The sequence below is a fragment of the Dermacentor silvarum genome, chromosome 1 (assembly GCF_013339745.2).
Source record: "Dermacentor silvarum isolate Dsil-2018 chromosome 1, BIME_Dsil_1.4, whole genome shotgun sequence".
Taxonomy (NCBI): Eukaryota; Metazoa; Arthropoda; class Arachnida; order Ixodida; family Ixodidae; genus Dermacentor; species Dermacentor silvarum.
In genome coordinates, this window is record NC_051154.1 from 225,146,635 (window position 1) to 225,164,120 (window position 17,486).

General features: G+C 48.1%; 1 protein-coding gene across 11 annotated transcripts in view; it reads left to right on the forward strand.

Annotated features, from left to right (window-relative positions):
* LOC119436845 (protein PRRC2A) overlaps positions 1-17,486 on the forward strand; it is a 140,981-nt gene that overhangs the window by 60,956 nt on the left and 62,539 nt on the right. For all 11 annotated transcript variants that reach the window (XM_049660012.1, XM_049660011.1, XM_049660019.1 and 8 more), the window contains exons 12-17: positions 752-926; positions 3,077-3,179; positions 7,992-8,080; positions 15,190-16,692; positions 16,765-16,999; positions 17,187-17,379. In XM_049660012.1, the coding sequence (XP_049515969.1) occupies positions 752-926; positions 3,077-3,179; positions 7,992-8,080; positions 15,190-16,692; positions 16,765-16,999; positions 17,187-17,379 (2,298 nt within the window). The remainder of the gene's footprint in view (positions 1-751; positions 927-3,076; positions 3,180-7,991; positions 8,081-15,189; positions 16,693-16,764; positions 17,000-17,186; positions 17,380-17,486) is intronic.

A 17,486-nucleotide genomic window follows, 5' to 3' on the forward strand; every position in this document is an offset into this window, starting at 1 on the left:
GATAGATTGTTTTATCTGGGATCGTTATAAGTGGGTTCGAGTGTATTTCAACGCGTTCGGGACTGGGTCACACGAAATCTTGGAAATTCATGTATATTTAAAAGTAATTGCTCAAGAATGCCCCAGGTCAAAGGCAAGTGTATGTTAACCCAAAGGCAGTTACAAGTTCATGAGCTTTTTTTTGGCCACTTGTGATAAAATTGCCTAGTTCCTTGTGAGTCCGATATTTCGGTTTCCCAATTATTCGCCCCTTTTGGCAATTCCTGTCAAGTTCGAATTATCGGTTGGCGAGTGCTATGTGGCTGCCAGAAAATCTCGGTGAAAAGTGAGGCAGCAGGAGGGCTTCGCAATGAAATGTGCAGCTGCGGAGGACAATGGCAAGGAGAATGTGAAGGAGGAGGCGCAAAGTGAATCAACAAGGAGCAGAAAAGAAGTCGCGTGGAAGGCAGTCGGGGGAAGTATGGCAGAACCTATGGAGGTGCAGAGGTTGCTTAGGCAACGCCTTTGGCCTCCAGTATAGGGCAGCAGTAGTGTCGCTCAGCTGACAGGGCCGTTCCCTAACGCCATAGCTAGTGAGTGCTGAGAAAGCGCAGGTGGGGAAGTTTATCGAAGTGTGAGATGAGGGTGCGGGATCAGGGAAATAATAGCTAAAATCTAAGAGTGCCACTAGTTTCCGAAATAAGGAAAAAAGCTTTAGTTTGTCACTCTGAGACTGTGTGAATCTTGTTTTAACTTCAATTTTACCTTTCAGGTGGCCCATATGACAACTGGCGACCATCTGTGGCACCTGTGTACTATGGTGGCCAGGTTGCCGACTTCGGCAGGACTGCTCCCAGCTATGAGCAGCGGTTGGATTTCCCTCCGAAGAGGTCGGACAAAGAAGACGTGCCTTTTGACTGCCGCTCACGTGGGGATTCGTTTAGAAAGTGAGCATAGTTCGATTTGTTGCTTGCAAGCTGAACTCAATAATTATGGAAGCTGTCTTAGATAAATGCAGGGCCAGTATATTGGTTCATTTCCCTTAGTTCTATTCCTTTATTCATTCAACTGTTCATAGCTCGCTGTTCTTGATAACGTAAGTGAAGCGCCATTCGAACCACTGATGAAGTGCAAGAAAAAATAGACTAAATACTCTTTATTTTATCCCGGCTCAGACTTCTTCCTGGAGTGTAACTTGCTAAAAAACTGCTATGAAACTACAGTAAAAAAAAAAAAAAAAAGAAATGGCGTCCCCTGGAGTGTTTTGTCAGGCAAGGAAGCTGGGGCATGGCCTCCAAGACAGGAGGATGGCGGGTGCTCTCTATTGATAGCGTGCACTTCGCAATCTTGGAGGCTATAAAACGGGCCACTAGAAGCCAAGCAAGTGGAAAATCCAACATGGCGGCCTCCAAGATTGGGTAGCGCGGCTCGGAAAGAGCGATTTAGTCCGCAAAATCGAACTTTGAGGTCTCAATTCGTCCGAAAAATTGGATGCGAAAATGCATGAACTCAATGGGAACCCTGACGGTGCATTTTTGAAGTCCGGAATATCCAGCAAGTCCAAATTTTTGGAGTCAAGCACCACCACGCCCGCTTTCGCGGCAGTTATCGATTCCGTGAACATCGTCCGCAACTTTGTTGAGTGTAGTGCGGGTGATATTTGTATGCTACGTTTTTTGAGCCAGCTGGAGAGCATGCCACTAGGGGCGGCGAACCAGCGCGCCAAGTAATCTTGCATCGGTAATTACATTGAGTAATTTTTCTCGGACATGGAAAATAAAGGTGATTTCTTTTTGCTGCAAGTTATTGCGTGTTTTCGTTTTTTATTATTCATTTCGGTTAATTTTCGATTTTCGCGGTTCGGCGACCTTCGAATTATCGAGGTTTTACTGTACCTTGGTACAATGTTACATTGTTGTACACAGCATAGGCCACTTTTAACGTAAGTTGCCGGAGTTGCAAATTTTCGTGCTATAAGCGGTTATAGCACCATAACCAAAACATTTTTCAAAGGCTGTGCACATGTAGACAAAGCAGCCACGCGAGTCCGAGAATTAAAGCATATGATGGGACGTACTGTATTTACTCGAATCTAGGCCAACTTCGATTCTAAGCCGACGCCCCAAAAGTTCGAAGTCAAAAAAAAAAAAATACCGTAAAAAAATGGGTCGACTGTAGGTCGACCCATTTTTTCAAATTTGACAATCCAATGTTGGGGGGTCGACTTAGAATTGAAACCGAACCGTGTACCGCTAGTAGCGGCAAGAGAAACGTGAAATCAGGACCGCTACGGCGTGGTTACAACTTTGCACCTACATTTCCATGGTAGGAACAGAGGCCTGCCCAATAATGTAAACATTTCTATGACACTGTCAATGTCTGAGAAAGTCGGTCGGCGACTGTATTTGTTTCCTCACACAAACTGAAGTGTTTGCTTTGCATTCAGTTCACCACACACCGTTTACAAAAGCAGTCTCCCTCGCCTAGGAATCCTCCCCTCCCGCTTTCCGTGTGCCCGCTGTAGCTGTATTTTACTCCCCCACTCCATTCTTTGTTCATTCCCTTGCTTCGCCTCTTCCTCCTCTGCATCACCCTCATCGCTCTCCCCTTGGCGGGTGTGCCCTTTTGAGAAGCGTGCTTGCTGCCTCGCTTGTCTGTGGGGTTTTCCGGAAACCAAATTATTACTGGTATTTGATCGCGATGCTGCACTATAAGCGATATGCGTTTACGTTGGAGTTCTACAGGAACTTAAATGACAGTAGGGACGGACAGCATTATATCCAGTCCTGCACTATAAAGGTGTTACGTTAGAAGTGGCCTGAGCTGTACTTTGCTCTAGTGGCGATCTTTTTAGTAAGATACTGCTTTGTCTACACCTTTTTCATGTGTGCAGGCTTTGAATATTGTTTTAAATATAGTGTGGTTCTGTTTATGTAGCGGATATTTGAGACTGGTGATATACATAAGCCGTGCACACTGTGTTATGTTAACACTTCTATGCTTGGTGACTTTGTCATGACTAGCTGCCTGCTTTATACACGTTGCATGTTATTTCTTGTTTTATAGTATAGAAATACTGCATTTCTCACTTTTTCAGAGAAAGAGACTTTGAGGACAAACAGCAGCGTGAAAAACGTGAGAACAGAGATACTATGGGAGCCTGGTCCAGCACAAGAGAGTATGATCAAAGAGTGGCAAGAGTAAGAACTTGTGATTTTTTTATACATTGAACATCTGCAGCAGTTTCAGTTCTCGCTCAATTATTAGATACGCATGCACTTGATATCACCTGGCTTTTATTGCACAGTCGAGTATTTTAGGTAACATTTACTGAGCCATCACATTTCTTTATAGCCTGGTTATACAGTGTTTTCACAAAGTACCTGTTCACAAGGTTCCACTGTAAATGTCAGTGACACACATGCTAACAGAAAAGTTCTTAGTGAAAAAAAAAAAATGTGTTAAAACAATGCCTAATGAATTAAAAAATTTCAGTGCGAATTGGGGTTCGTGCAAATTTTGTACTGTTCACATCATTAGTAACTGTTAAAACTACACTACTGGGTAATTGGAATAAACATGGTTAACGAACCAGATTGTATAATGAATAGAGGTGTGTGAATATTGAATATCAGAAAATTTTGTCACGAAATTTAATGCTTAAAAATTTTGAGCAAGAAAATACTGCGCTGCACATGCTCGGGAGTCTCCTAGCATTGCATAACAAGAATGTAGCAAGCTGCCACTAACTTGGATACATAAAAATCGAGATATACTAAATACAGTGCCGTCTACTTTGATTAAGCGGAACTCCTAATTAGCATGCAAGCACTGATTACAGCTCACTTCGTGTATATGAAGGTCTGGAAATATTTTATCAGTAGAATGGTCGAATAGAATCAAATGCTATTTTCTGAAGCTAAAGAATTATTGACGTCATCTTGTGCTCAATATAGTCAATGGCCAACTTTCGGACGCCTTCATGGCACTGGCATGTTAGCTTATAACCAATGTATAACGTCTTAAATTTCGGGATGCTGAAACCCTTCGCCGTCCGATTTCCTGGATTTTTGCCATCACCGCAGGTTCGTAACGGCATTAATTGAAGCTACCATTGCTGCCATTTTGATTTCTCTGCCGCCAAGCAGCACACTCTGACGCCGATATACTGGCAGCGATAGTATTTGTTTTGTGTTGTCGTTAGGCCTGTTTGCTGTTCGGTGCTGCATTTTTCATTTAAAGGATTCGGCGCTGTTGGCAATGATGCCGACTGCGCCTTCGTCGTCTTAGCTGATGGCGGCGAAGCACGGTAAGGTTCTAAACCGTTGCATAATGCCGGTTTTCGAAAGTCAGCTTCGCCGCAGTGCAGAGGTGTTATGCTGTCAAGCACACGTGATGTATTGCAGTGAATCATACCAAGAGTGGAAAGGGGCCACTGTCATGGGACACAGTATGCATTTCCTTATATACATGCATGCTGCCGCTGTATCCTGTGACAGGAGGCGCCGCGTGATTTGGTTCGAATTAACGAGATTCGACTGTAAATTGAATGCAAACGTTCTAGCCGCATTCCTCGACTGTCGCATACGCGTGGCAGCGCAGTGCACATGCTTTGCATATGTGCGGGCCTTGAAAATTGTTGCTTTGGTTTGGTGTTGCTCAGTAGCGTCGCCTCTCAGTAGCTTCATGGTTGTCATCGAAGGTCTTGTTAGGCGCCCCCACCTCCGCTCTCGACGATCCTGCATTTACATGCTTCGCGAGAGTCTACTAGCGCCCGTAAATCTACCCTTGCCTGGCGCGTTAATGTGATGCGCCTTCCTAGTGCATTACCACTGTTCACATGAATGTGATACGATGCGACACTGTCACATGTAAACACGGCTTATGGTTGACTTCTCGATGTCCCAAGAGGCTTTCAGCATTTGAATGACACTGGAAAGGTCTATCTTTAGGTCTTGGCCCATCCGGAGCTTCACAAGGAGAATGTCGATCAGCCGACGCTTATAAATGGACTTGAAAGTGCGAATAATGCCCTGGTCCAATGGTTGCAGCTTCGACGTGGTGTTTGGCGGCAAAAACTTAATTTCAATATTGCTCAGCTCGACATTGGTGCGGTGTGCCGTGCAATTATCAACGATGAGGCTTAAGAGGCCAAGGACTTGGCTACTGAAGTGGAAATTTTGTGGCGCCCAAAGGACGGGGTCTCCCGACAAGTCCTGAAGTAGTACGACCTAAAAAGTAGCCTTGGCACTTATGAGAAAAAAGATTCTTTAGACGTTTGAAAATACTAAAAAGTTTTGTGTGTCGCGAAAGCGGCTGTGAACAGCAGCTCATCCAGAATTGTAGAGGCCTTGCTTTGGTGGGTGGTCAACTCTCGTAATGCAAGCCTGCCATTGAGTGGACCACTCATCATGGTACAAGCTGAGAGGTTTGCACTGACTATTCATATCAATTCGTTCAAAGCATCAGAAAAGTGGTGTGCGCGCTTCAGAGAGAGTGGCCTTGTTTTCAAGACTGTGTGGCGAAACAGGTATTGTTAATGAAGTCACCAACTGGAAAAATGCTAGCCTGCTTGAGCACATCATCACCTACAATCCAAATGATATATTTAATGCTGATGAAACAGTGTTCTTAAGTTTTCGGGGCTGGATGCAAAAGCTAGCGAAGAACTGCAAGGTATTACCTTATTTATTCGATTGAAACGCGCTTTCGATTGTAACGTGCACCCATTTTCCGTGGCCAAAAAAAAGTCCTTTACAGTACCGCGCACCTCATGCTTTCATACAGAAATACAACTTTATCTCATTTGGAAAAACAAAGATTTACTCCCAATGCACTGAAATTGCGATGAATAAAAAAAGTCGCAGGGTTTTGCCTGAAAGGTGAAGCATCGATTGCAATAGCAAATTAGTAGACAGCGATACGAAGTAAGGATAGCAGTTTTATCGGCCGTGTAAACTTGCAATTGTTTGCTTACTAAAGTAACTTACAAGCACGGTGTCACGTGCGCACAAGGAAATGTGAAAAGATCTTGCCTGTTGACTGTGGAAGCTCGCTGTCGAAATGTGCGAGTGACGAAGCGCGGCGAGCGAATTGATCTTCGCGCTAGCATGCCTCTCGTTTTAACAAAATAGAGTGCACGGTGAACTTTCCCAGTCTCAGATCACTTTCAAGATAGGGCCAAGGCGATCGTATCGCCGAAGTGAATCCTCATTAAATACGGCATCATTATGAACTCGGCACTTCGTGCTGATAGACGCTGAAAACAGGAAGAGAGACGGTAGGCCACGGAGAAAGAATACAGGAGGCGCAACTCGGCTCCATCCCGCGTCGTCATAATGTCACACAGGAGCACAGGACGTACCATGCGGCGGCGGACGTCGTGACAGCGCCCCCTACAGAACGCCGGACGCTTAACGTATGGTCACGTGATGGTTTGTCGAAGCGATGCAGCGAATCCGTGGCGCGGCGAGCGCGCTCTTGCAACGCCTCCGTTGGCTCTTGTCGTCTGCTCGCACGCGACGGCTTGATGCCAGTGCGCCGCCTTGGCTACTATCGCAGATCGTCTGATCTTTCAAGTTTCTTGGTCTTATTGCTACATAAATAGCATGTGATCCTAAATAATAATCTAAAAAATATCCTACTAACACGGTCTACAGGTCTTCTATCCCCGGAATGCAAACCGCGCTGGAGCAAAACGTTTTGGGCGGTATCCGACAGTAGCAGACGACGCCGGGCGCCGTCGGAGACCGCGGCTACCGCGGCCACGCGCGCGCCGTTGCGACCGCGAGGGAAGTAGTTCCCACCGTCGCCGCAAGGGGCGCTGCGCCGACGTTCACCACCAGCTCGTCTCCTCCTCTCTCAGCGTGACATTATCACGACCAGTGCTCGCGCTGGCGCCGGCCCAGAGTTTCGCCTCCTGTTGTTCTTTCTCCGTGCGGTAGGCTAATGCCTAAGCACGTGTACAGCAGCACATGCAGGAAGCTACGGCAGCTAGGCCAGAGTGTAACTAGGCTTGAAGTGCAAGTAAGGCGGTCATTTTGAAATGCCGATGGCCACATTGTAACGCTGAGGGAGGGTCGTACTCGATTCTAACACTCATGCAATTTTTGGATCTGCTTTATCGGGAAAAAAAGTGCGCGTTAGGTCCGAGTAAGTACGGTAATCGTGTTCGCCAACTGTACTGCACATTACAGTGCCACCGGATTGGACATTGAAGTTGTTTCTTTGCCTTCAAACACATTGACCCTCCAAGCGATGTACTACCGACAGTTTCTGCCGCTACGCCAAGGTTGCTATCTGCGCACAGTGGAAAGAACGTTGTCGGTCGTATACTTTGACATGTTCGATGTCGAGTCGCATGAAATCTTGCGAAGGTGATGGTATCTCCGAAAGTGATCGCCTGAAATTCTGCCCCTGAGTTTGCACAATGCAGTCTAAACGTCTCAAATACCGGCGTCATGCAGTGAAGGTCTTGCTTTGTGCAATCGACTGCATCACAACGGGTGAACGCGAAACATTTCCGTGGCCTTGACAACGTGAAACTTCAAGTAGACTGAAGGGCAACAGTGAGGAAAAGCCTGTAAGCGAATTTCCTGTGCTGTGTTGGTATGTAAAAAAGTGTTGAACTTGCATTTTTGCATAAGAGTGTCTGAATGAAAACTACACGGATTCCCAAGATACTTTTATTCATTGCAAGTGAAATATATTTTTTTGAAGATTAGTATGTGTGGTGTGCATCGTTTTATGCAAATCCCGTTATTCGAACTAGTTGCTTTGAACCAAAAAAATAATTGCGCAAGCCTAACAACATTGTATATTTTGAGCATCTGAATGAAACACTGACAGCAAAAGTTAAGTTCATGTAGCCTTATTTGCTTTTCCTTTGCTCAGATTTGTTTGAGCAGTTATTGCCCCGGTATTAGTCTCGTGTATATTCTGTGCCTGATAAAAGAGGATGTCAAATGAATTTATGTTGAAATGTCTTCAATAACCTTTCATTTTGTTTGCAGGATAAATGGGAGCGAGAGACTCAGCCCTCGAGGCCTGATAGCAGGGACAGTCGTACAAGCAGAGATTCCCTTAGGGATGAGAGGGCTATGTAAGTTCTTAATGGTGCTTTGCACTTTCAAAACACAGCATGCATTTTTCTGGTGGGTAAATTTGGAAGCAAAAAGGATGCCTGCAGTTTGCAACATCATTGCCATAGGCACCCAGCTACAGCTGGAGCTCCAGCTACGGTGCAAGGCATATTAATTCTTTGCTCGGTTTGATCGAGCTCAACAGCTCGAAGTGTCGGGCCTCTCTTACTGCAACGATTCACACAAGGCTTGCATTACCTGGATGTCAACTAATCTGCCATATTTTTTAGTGGCAGTGGATCGTATATTTTCCTGGTTAGTACATTTTAGAGCGCAGCTTTTGGATGCCTGTTCCTGCAGCAAGCGTCGGCGTAACCGAGCGAACGAGCACAGCGAAAGATGAAAGAGCCAACGTGGAGCACAGTGGGGATATGAAAAAAGTCAGTTTCGCCCGAAAGGCAAAGCATCAATTGCGATAGCAAATTAGTAGAGCTATTCGGAGTAAGGATAGTAGTTTTATCGGCTGCATAAAATCGGACACATTCGCTTACTAACTGAATTAACAAGCGTGGTGCCAGCGCGCACAAGCAAACATGAATAGATCAGTGATCACTGACCGCAGACGACTGTCAAAACGCTGGCAGCAATCGCAGCCGCCGCAGCGGGCAAGGTTCGTGCGGTCTATCGCTTCAAAGGAACTGAGCGGTGAATGCACAGCGCATACAAAGGTCGGAGCCGTGCGGAGATAAGAGACGGGAGCCGTGCGGAGATGAGAGACGGGAGCCGTGCGGAGATGAGAGACGGGAGCCGTGCGGAGATGAGAGACGGGAGCCGTGCGGAGATGAGAGACGGGAGCCGTGCGGAGATGAGAGACGGGAGCCGTGCGGAGATGAGAGACGGGAGCAGATGAGAGACGGGAGCAGATGAGAGACGGGAGCAGATGAGAGACGGGAGCAGATGAGAGACGGGAGCAGATGAGAGACGGGAGCAGATGAGAGGAGCAGATGAGAGGAGCAGATGAGAGACGGGAGCAGATGAGAGACGGGAGCAGATGAGAGACGGGAGCAGATGAGAGACGGGAGCAGATGAGAGACGGGAGCAGATGAGAGACGGGAGCAGATGAGAGACGGGAGCAGATGAGAGAAGATGAGAGAGGCGGGAGCCGTGCGGAGATAAGAGATTGCAAGATAAGCATTCGGTGAAGCAGCTCCCGCCTCCCTCCAATACCCCCACGGCCTTTCGCGCGACCCGTGGTGAGTTCATTCTCCGTGATGGCGCGCGTCCCCTGCGCGCTTTTATCGCCCTTGTACTTTATACAGAACCTCACGGCCAACCGCAAAAATCCGGTTGAAGTGTCTAAACATCTGTGGCGGAAAGCAGAGGAGGTTATGGTGAAAGCGCGAGAAGAGTGATGCAGCAACGATGGATTCGAGATGGCGCAAAAGTGGTGCGCGTCGTCTGGGAGGTGTGCCGGCTGCGGCTGCTGTGAATCGTGTCCAGGCGTCACCCACGTACCACCTCTCGCGATCTCCAAATTAGCGAGGCAATCGTGCCACACTTAACAACATCCCGCACAAGACAGGTTGTCCGCGCCAGCCTATATACAGTCGCCTACGGATTTTTGGACTCCAAAAATTTGGACTTGTTGAATATTCCGGACTTCATTATTGCACCGTAGGAGTTCCCATTGAGCTAATGCATTTTCACGACTGATTTTTCACACGAATTTTGGCTCCAAAGTTGATTTTCTAAACTAAATCGTTCGTTCCGAGCCACACTACCCGTTATTTGAGGCCGCTGGCTTGCCCAGGCTTCGCTTCCAGTGGCCCGCTTTTATAGCCTCCAAGATCAGGAGACTCGCTATCTAGGCGCGCACCATCCTCTAGTCTCGGAGACCATGCCCGCTCTTCCTAAGCTGACAAAACGCTCTTGAGGATGATACTTTCCTTTTTCTTACTTTTTTTTCGGTCAGCACTAACGTCATAATCATTTTGCGAAAACCGTTTCGTTATATTATTTTTTGAAAATTTCGGTTGCTATTTTGCACGTGGTGTGTGCGCCTCGGAGACGTGTGCGGCTTCGCATTTGTGTGATCGGCCCCACCTCATGTGCCTTTGCGAGAGCCAAGTAGTGCGAAGCGTGGCCTCCGTGATCAGCTCCGGCAGCGCGCCGTTGTTGAGCCGTGACGGTATTAGCAAGGTTACACTTATCCGCTGGGCTACGCGCTGAATGGGACGCCCGAAGTGAACGGCGCGCTGCTGGAGCTGATCGCGGAGGCCAAGTGCGAAGTAACTAGGCTCGTTTCTTTAATCTCCACGGCAATCTCCGCTAATGGAGATCGCCAACGTGGTGACACTCTTGTAGACTGTATGGGGAGAGGACATCGTATCTTGCGCAAATCCAAGCAAATATGATAGTTTCCAAGCGTAGTAGGAGGCAGGGCATTATTAAAGAGAGTACCACTCTAGGTCTAATAAAATTTTTTTTTTTTAAGAGTGACCAAGTTTTTCGGACTATTCGATTTTTCGGTCCCTGCAACGTCCGGAAAATTTGTCGGCCACTGGGGTATCACAAAATAAAAACACTTAAAGAGCTGCACTCAAATTTCACATTAGGGAGTATTGTAATCGTCGGTGAGTTTTTAGCACATTTTTTTTCTCTCTCAAATAGAACAAGGTTCTACTGTACTGCTTAAAGTTGAGGTTTGAGAGGTAGGGTGAATGCATTTTGTGAAATAATTTGGTAACACAAATTGAACTTGACAGTCCCTCTTCCTTATGGGGGGACGCAGGGATCAGATCGCGAAAATCGCGAGAAAAATCGGTTTTTGGAAACCCCGCATTTCGGTATCTGCAACGCCTAATCTACACTGTATCAAAATGGTTTGGCTGAAAACGCGCTAAAAGTGCCTGAAAAAAATTTTTGTCAGTGCGCAGGGCGAGAAAACAGCTTTAAATCGCGCAAAATCACTGCCATTCACGGAGCCATATCTTGTATTTCCCGCCACCGAGCGCCGCCATCTTGGTATCGTTTGAAAGCTCAAAGCTTCGCCGTTCCGCTTCTCAATTTGTCGGTCGTCGCCATCTTGTAACAAACGCACCAACACAAAAGAAGCGCAGGTCTGCTGGAGGTAGTCACACGGGCCCTTCGATGAAAGCGGGCCTCCGGTTGGCTGGCGTGGTGAAAGGCGTCTTCCCATTGGTTACTGCTGCGGCAGAGGGTAAGATGGCAATCGCAGTTGTCTGCTTCGCAAACCATGTCGGCGTCTTCACTTGACACGCAGAATTCGGATTTCTGAGAGCGCCCAGTTTAGTTATGGATCGTAGCTTGTTGGAGATGAAAGTTTGGACGAAGCACGCCTTCAGAATACGGAAGCGCAAGCCTCCTACGGCGAGAAGCGGAGGAGCACCCGACTGAACGTGCCGCGCTACCTTGCACCGTGGATTACGTGCCGCGCTATCTTGCACCATCTGACTAAAGCAGCGAAACCGACAATTGCCCTGTGCCATCGGTACCGACAACGCAGTCGACGGAAGACGCGCCACCGGAAGCTCCCGCGCCTCGGCGTATGGCCGCGCGAATCAGCCGAGATCGTATCGACGCGGGTCGAAGGTCACCATCGCCGGCGAAGACGGTGTACTTAGTTTGGTGCATCGTGCGACACGGACACGCCGCCTCCGAGCGAGCCCCAACCGTCGACGAGCTACAGTGTGATAACTGAAGATTCACGTTTCGTGTCAGCGGTGATGGCAGAATCGCGAGCATGCAGCGTGCGCGACTTCCTTCGCGCGATGTCCACAACTGAACGGAAGTTCAATTTGATGGACTAGCCAGGCTATGAAATTTTCAAAGCACACCAAACGAAGAGGCAAAGGTGCACGAAGATGCTTGGCAGCACTGATGCCAAAAATTACCGCCCTGATGCGTTCTAATAAACCTGCACTGCTTGCAAAACTTTGCAGGTCGTTTTCTCAATAGTGTTTTTTTTTTGTTGGTCACCTCGCTCGTGGAAAGCATAGCACAACAATGGCTGGACCGATTTTGGTCCAGTTTGTTTTGCTGTGATCCATAAACTGTGCTGCACATCAAGAGTCTTGAAATTTTCATTTATTTTTCCATTATTTCATTTTTTCAGAATAACTACATGGCTATATGCAGTGAAACACAAGTCAAATGCATGTCGTATCGAGTAAAAAATTATAAGGGCACTAACAAAAAAAATCTAACACTGTCTTGATATAGATTAGACATTTGGGCAAACATACAAAGTATTCCCAGTTCCGTACCATGTTTCGTTACTGTGCCAGGCTTTCCACGAGCAAGGAACTTGTAAACTTTTGTCAATTCTTATAAAACAAAAACTAATGAAGATATCTTAATGAAATTTTGGATTTGTCCCTCTATTGCAATGTACAGCGTGTGCCAAATTTCAGCCCTTTCTGCCAAGAAACAAAAAAGTTATTTTTCATCCCCTGCGCCCCCCTTAAGTGTATAACCGCTCCTGTGAATCTGCTATGCTTTGGTGACATGTACTTAATGTTTTTTTTTACGAGATTTAGCTTAAGCGGTTTCTTTGTGGCAGGCTTTTAACAAAATTCTTGATGTAACAGAAGATTTTGGGAGAAAGTTTTATTTTTTATAAATGTATATGCATACAGTCGCCGACCGATTTTTAGGACTTCGCGGGGACCGAAATATAGTTGGAAAAACGAACAGTCCGAAAAACTCGTTCACCCTAAGACAGGGGTTCTCAGGTACGTTCATCCCAGGGAACCCTGCTAAGCTCCATAAAGTGCCAAGGAACACCCCCCCCCTCCCCCCGATTAAACCGAATTATCGAGGGTATCAAGAAAACAAACAAATGCTGCACTACGTCAACACGCTTTTATTTACTCAATGAATCGTCAAATCTTGTTTCTATTTAGCACAAGACCAGTGTGGAAGCTGAAATTCTCTTCATCTCATGACTGATTAGCGCTAGCAGCGGCGAAGGCCTCGCGACATCCTTCGCGGCACGCGTTTTCATCTCGGACGCGCTTTGCACCAACGGGCGCACATCCCGATTATTTTTTCGCCACTCAGCTGCTCGCCAACAAATTGTCCGTTCATCGCGATGTAGCCGGTGCTTTTTAACTTCGACAGCTTTGCACTGAGTAAAAGCAAAACTACTGCTTGCCGCAACCGCTGTCGACGAAACCACGGCCGTTATCGACGCGATCATGGACGGCGACCTTGCGGTTCAGAAGGCAGGCGGCTGACAGACTCACCAAGTCAAAATGAAGCTACCTTTCGCTGCAAGAAGTGCGGACGAAACTGCGGTCGCTATCGACGCTGCCATGGGAGGCGACTACGCAGTTGTGAAGGCACGCAGCCGACGCGCGCATCGAGTGAAAATGAAACTATTTGCCGCAACCGCTGCGGACGAAACTGCGGTGGTTATCGACGCGATCAGAGATAGCGACTACGCACTTACGGAGGCACGCGACTAGCCGCGAACGCGGTGTTACGCGTGGCGATAAACGCAAGAATAGAGGCTTTAAAGGCACAATTAGGTACGAAGCGCTTCGGCGTTGCTGTCAGTCACGTGCCGCGTACGTTTGCAGCTGCGGACCACGGTGCAAGCTGAGGACAACGGCAATGCGGACTGCGCCGCTTCGTTTCGGTTGGACGCTACGCCGTTCTTGCTCTTCTGCGGCGCGCATTTGCGGTGCTCCGCATTTTTTTTAAAATTTTTTTCTCCAACATATAGCTCAGTGCGCACGCTATCGGCACCTACCCTATCTACAAATAGGAGAAAGGCGCATGGTGGTAAGTTACGGCCTCCGAGATTCAAGTGCGAAAGCTTAGGCGAGCTGCCCGTTCTCAGAGGTTGGGTGGCTACAAGCTGCTTGCGTATTTATTGCGCAGTTCGCGCGTTGCTGTTACGCACTGTGATGTGCTTTTTGACACTCGGGCACCGGAACTCGGGCATGAGTAATGGAGGTTCTTTGGATCAAGCGCACCTCATGTTCGCCGTTTTAGACACTTGTCGAGAGCGGGACCAGGGAAAATTTTTCAGTGGCTCGCGGAACCCCGAGCAGGGGCCTGCGGAACCCGTAGGTTCCGCGGAACCCACTTTGAGAACCCATGCCCTAAGAAAATTTATTGGGCTTAGAGTGGCATAAAAGATGTTTAATAATGCTCTGCCTCATATTAAGAGGCGATCACATTTGCTTGGATTTGCGCAAAGCTGACGTCACCTCATACAGTCGACAAGTGTCATGGCATTGGCGATCTCCGTTAGCGGAGATCGCCATGGAGGTCGCAAAAACATGCCCCGTTACTTTGCATGTGGCCTCCGCAATCGGCTCTGGCAGTCCCGGACATTAGGCGCGCGTAGCTCAGCCGAGAAGTGCAATCTTGCAAACTCCGTAACGGATGGAGCTGATTCCGGAGGCTGTGCGCCGTTGCTGAGCGTTAGCAAGATTACACTTCTCCGCCGCACTACGCGCCAAATGGGATTGCCGGAACCAATCGCGGAGGCCACGCTTCGCACCACTTGGCTCTCGCGAAGGCACAGAAATTGGAGCCGATCACAAAAATGCGAAGCCGCACGCGTCTCTGAGGTGCACATACCACGTGCAAAATAGGAAACAAACTTAAAAAAAATAAAAAACGGATTTTGCAAACAGAATATAGATAGTGCCCACCGAAAAAAGAAAAAGCCCCCTAGGAGCGTTAAATCACAGCTAAGGAAGAGTGGGCATAGCCTCCGTTACATGAGGATGGCGCGCACGTGCGTCTCCCAATCTTGGAGGCTATAGAGCGGGCTACTGGAAGCCAAGTCTGGGCAAGGCGGTGGAAAATCCAACTTGACGGCCTCGAAAAACGGGTAGCGTCGCTCGGAACGAGCGATTTAGTCCGGAAAATCGAACTTTGGGGCCTAAATTCGTCCGAAAAATCGTGCATATTTGGAGTCCAAAAAATCTGTCTGCGACTGTGTAAATTTTTTTTGTTCCGGCTCTGCAATGCTGAAGATCTGCTGTATAGCTTCGAGAAGTGATTTGTAGTAAAAAAATATGCGGTCATATTCTTGTGAGCATCTTTCTTTGAGAAGCTTGTAAGTACTATTTCTGTTGCACATTTACAGGCCTCCCGCTGATCAACGGCAAGAGATGCCATTGCAGCAAATGGAGCCGCACCGTCTGGCACCTGAGCGGGTGAAGGATAAACCGCAGGTGCCCGATTGGTCTGACACTCCTTACTCTGCCACTGGTGAAAGTAAGCGGCGTGATTGGCACCCACACCACCCACCTCCTGTGACTCAGCAGCAGTTGGACAGCGCAGGTCCAAGCAAGAAGAACTTTGTGCCGCTGCGGCGGGGAGGAGTAGCAAAGGATGATGGGAAGGACGATGTCAAGGAAGGAAAGGTTGACGATAATTCCCGTGCAGATGAGGAGAAAGCAAAGGAGACTTCCAAAAAAGATGATGCAGAGAAACGTGCACCAGCATCTCGTTCTCGCGGTGGAAGTGGGGGAAGATTCGAGGCCAACAGAGGCCGTGGTGGTCGTGGTGGTAATGGCTACAGCAGTGGCAACGTGGGTTACAGAGGTCGTAGCCGGGAGTACCGTCGCAGCAGGACTGAACGTGGGCCCCGCTTTGACCGCAAAAAGGATGACGGTAGTGAGGAGAGCTCTGGTGTTGAGGAGGAGAGGCCTGCCAATCGGTTGCGGCCCAAAGAGGAGGAGAGTGAGGGGTCTGAGGAGGCCTGTCCGGATTCTGACCGGAAAAATAGGACAGCAAAAGAGACTGGTCGTGCTCGCGAGCCTCGCCGAGATGAAGCTAAAAACAAGGAAGAGAAAAGCGCTTTCTCTCCTCGAGGGGAGCCTTCTCGCCGAGGTCGTGGAGGTGCAATTTCATTAGGCCGAAGCTCAAGAGGTCGGTACCAAGCTGGGGGTTATGGGCCGCCTACCTTGAAAGCACCTTTTGGCAAACCAGAGGAAGGCAACAAGGAGGAAGAAGCCAATAAGGAAGGGTCTGCAAACCAAGGAAGCAAGCCACGGTCTAACAGTAGTCGTCCTGTTGTGAGGCGCCCTAATCGCATGGAGCCACTGCCACCACGCTTTCAGAAAAACCAGCCCCGCAGACAGGAGAACCCCGACAGGAACAAGGGACGAGGTGGTCGTGGTGCGGGCCCAAGTAAGGATGCCCTGTCTGATGTGGCCAATGAAGACTGGGAAACTGCTTCTGAGAGCAGTGATGTGGCAGATAGACGAGGCCTCGATGAAGGTGTGCGTCAACAATCAGGGTCTAAAAAGGGCGCACCCACAAGCTCTAAGGCCCCTGGTGGTGGCCAGGAACGACGCCGTTCAGGTGGAGAAGTACGCCGAGGTGGAGGAGGAGCTCCTGGAGACCGCAATGGTCGAGGCCCTGTGCAACGCAGAGACTCTGGGGGTGGCGGGCCACCTGCCAGAATGGGCCGCGGGAGTGGCTCCCGGCCAGGAGGTCGATCACGCCAGCAGCAACAGCAGCGGCCTGGAGACGTGAGCGCCAAGGGGGAGCCCTCGCCAGCCACCCTTGTGTACCGGATGGATGAAGTGAAGCTGCAGGACCCAGTGGGAGTTCAAGCTGCCCTTACTGACCTTGGTACCAGGTGGGTCCTGCTTCTGTTTGGTAGGAGATCTTTTGACTTATCACTGGGAATTTTTTTTTTCCTCCTGTACAGGAAACACATGAAGAAATCGGAGCAAGGGCAACCAAATGGAAAACTTGAAAAAGAGAAACCGAATGCGCTTGAAGGTATTGACCTAAGCAACTATGCTGGTGTCGTCGTTATAGATGACCACCCAGCCGTGACCGATTCTTCTCTATGCGACGCTGATGATGGAGACTTTCAAGAGGTAACCTCTAAGAAACGTCACAAGACTTTGACTGATGGAGACTCCAAGAAAAAAAAAGAGGTGAGAATACATCTGGCTGCTGCAGCTTTCTGCATCTTTATATGTGCAACTGTGATGAGATACATAATCTGTCAATCCAATGAATTATTGTGATTAGACCCCTATGCTGAAAATATATTTTCGTAATTTCGGTTGTTTTCTAGCCCGGAAAATACTGCTACATTAACTTTTTTCTTTTTTTTTTCAGGCAAGAAGCAAAACCAGTGTACATGGTCGTCAAAACAAGCTTCCTCCTCGCCTAATTAAAAAGCGGGAATCTGATCGCTTGTTTTCTTCAAAGACTGAGTGTCAGCTACCTGCGAAGACTGAGGGAGGTGCTACAGACTCTGTTGATTCCCCCATTACAAAGACTCAGCAGCATTCTACCTTTAGTACAAAAGGTTTGATTTCATTTCTGTTTTGTTGCGCACTTGAATTTTATCTGCAGTAACCATGTCCTGATGGGAGTAAATGCAAGGATGCTAGTGTATTTATATTTATGTGCTTG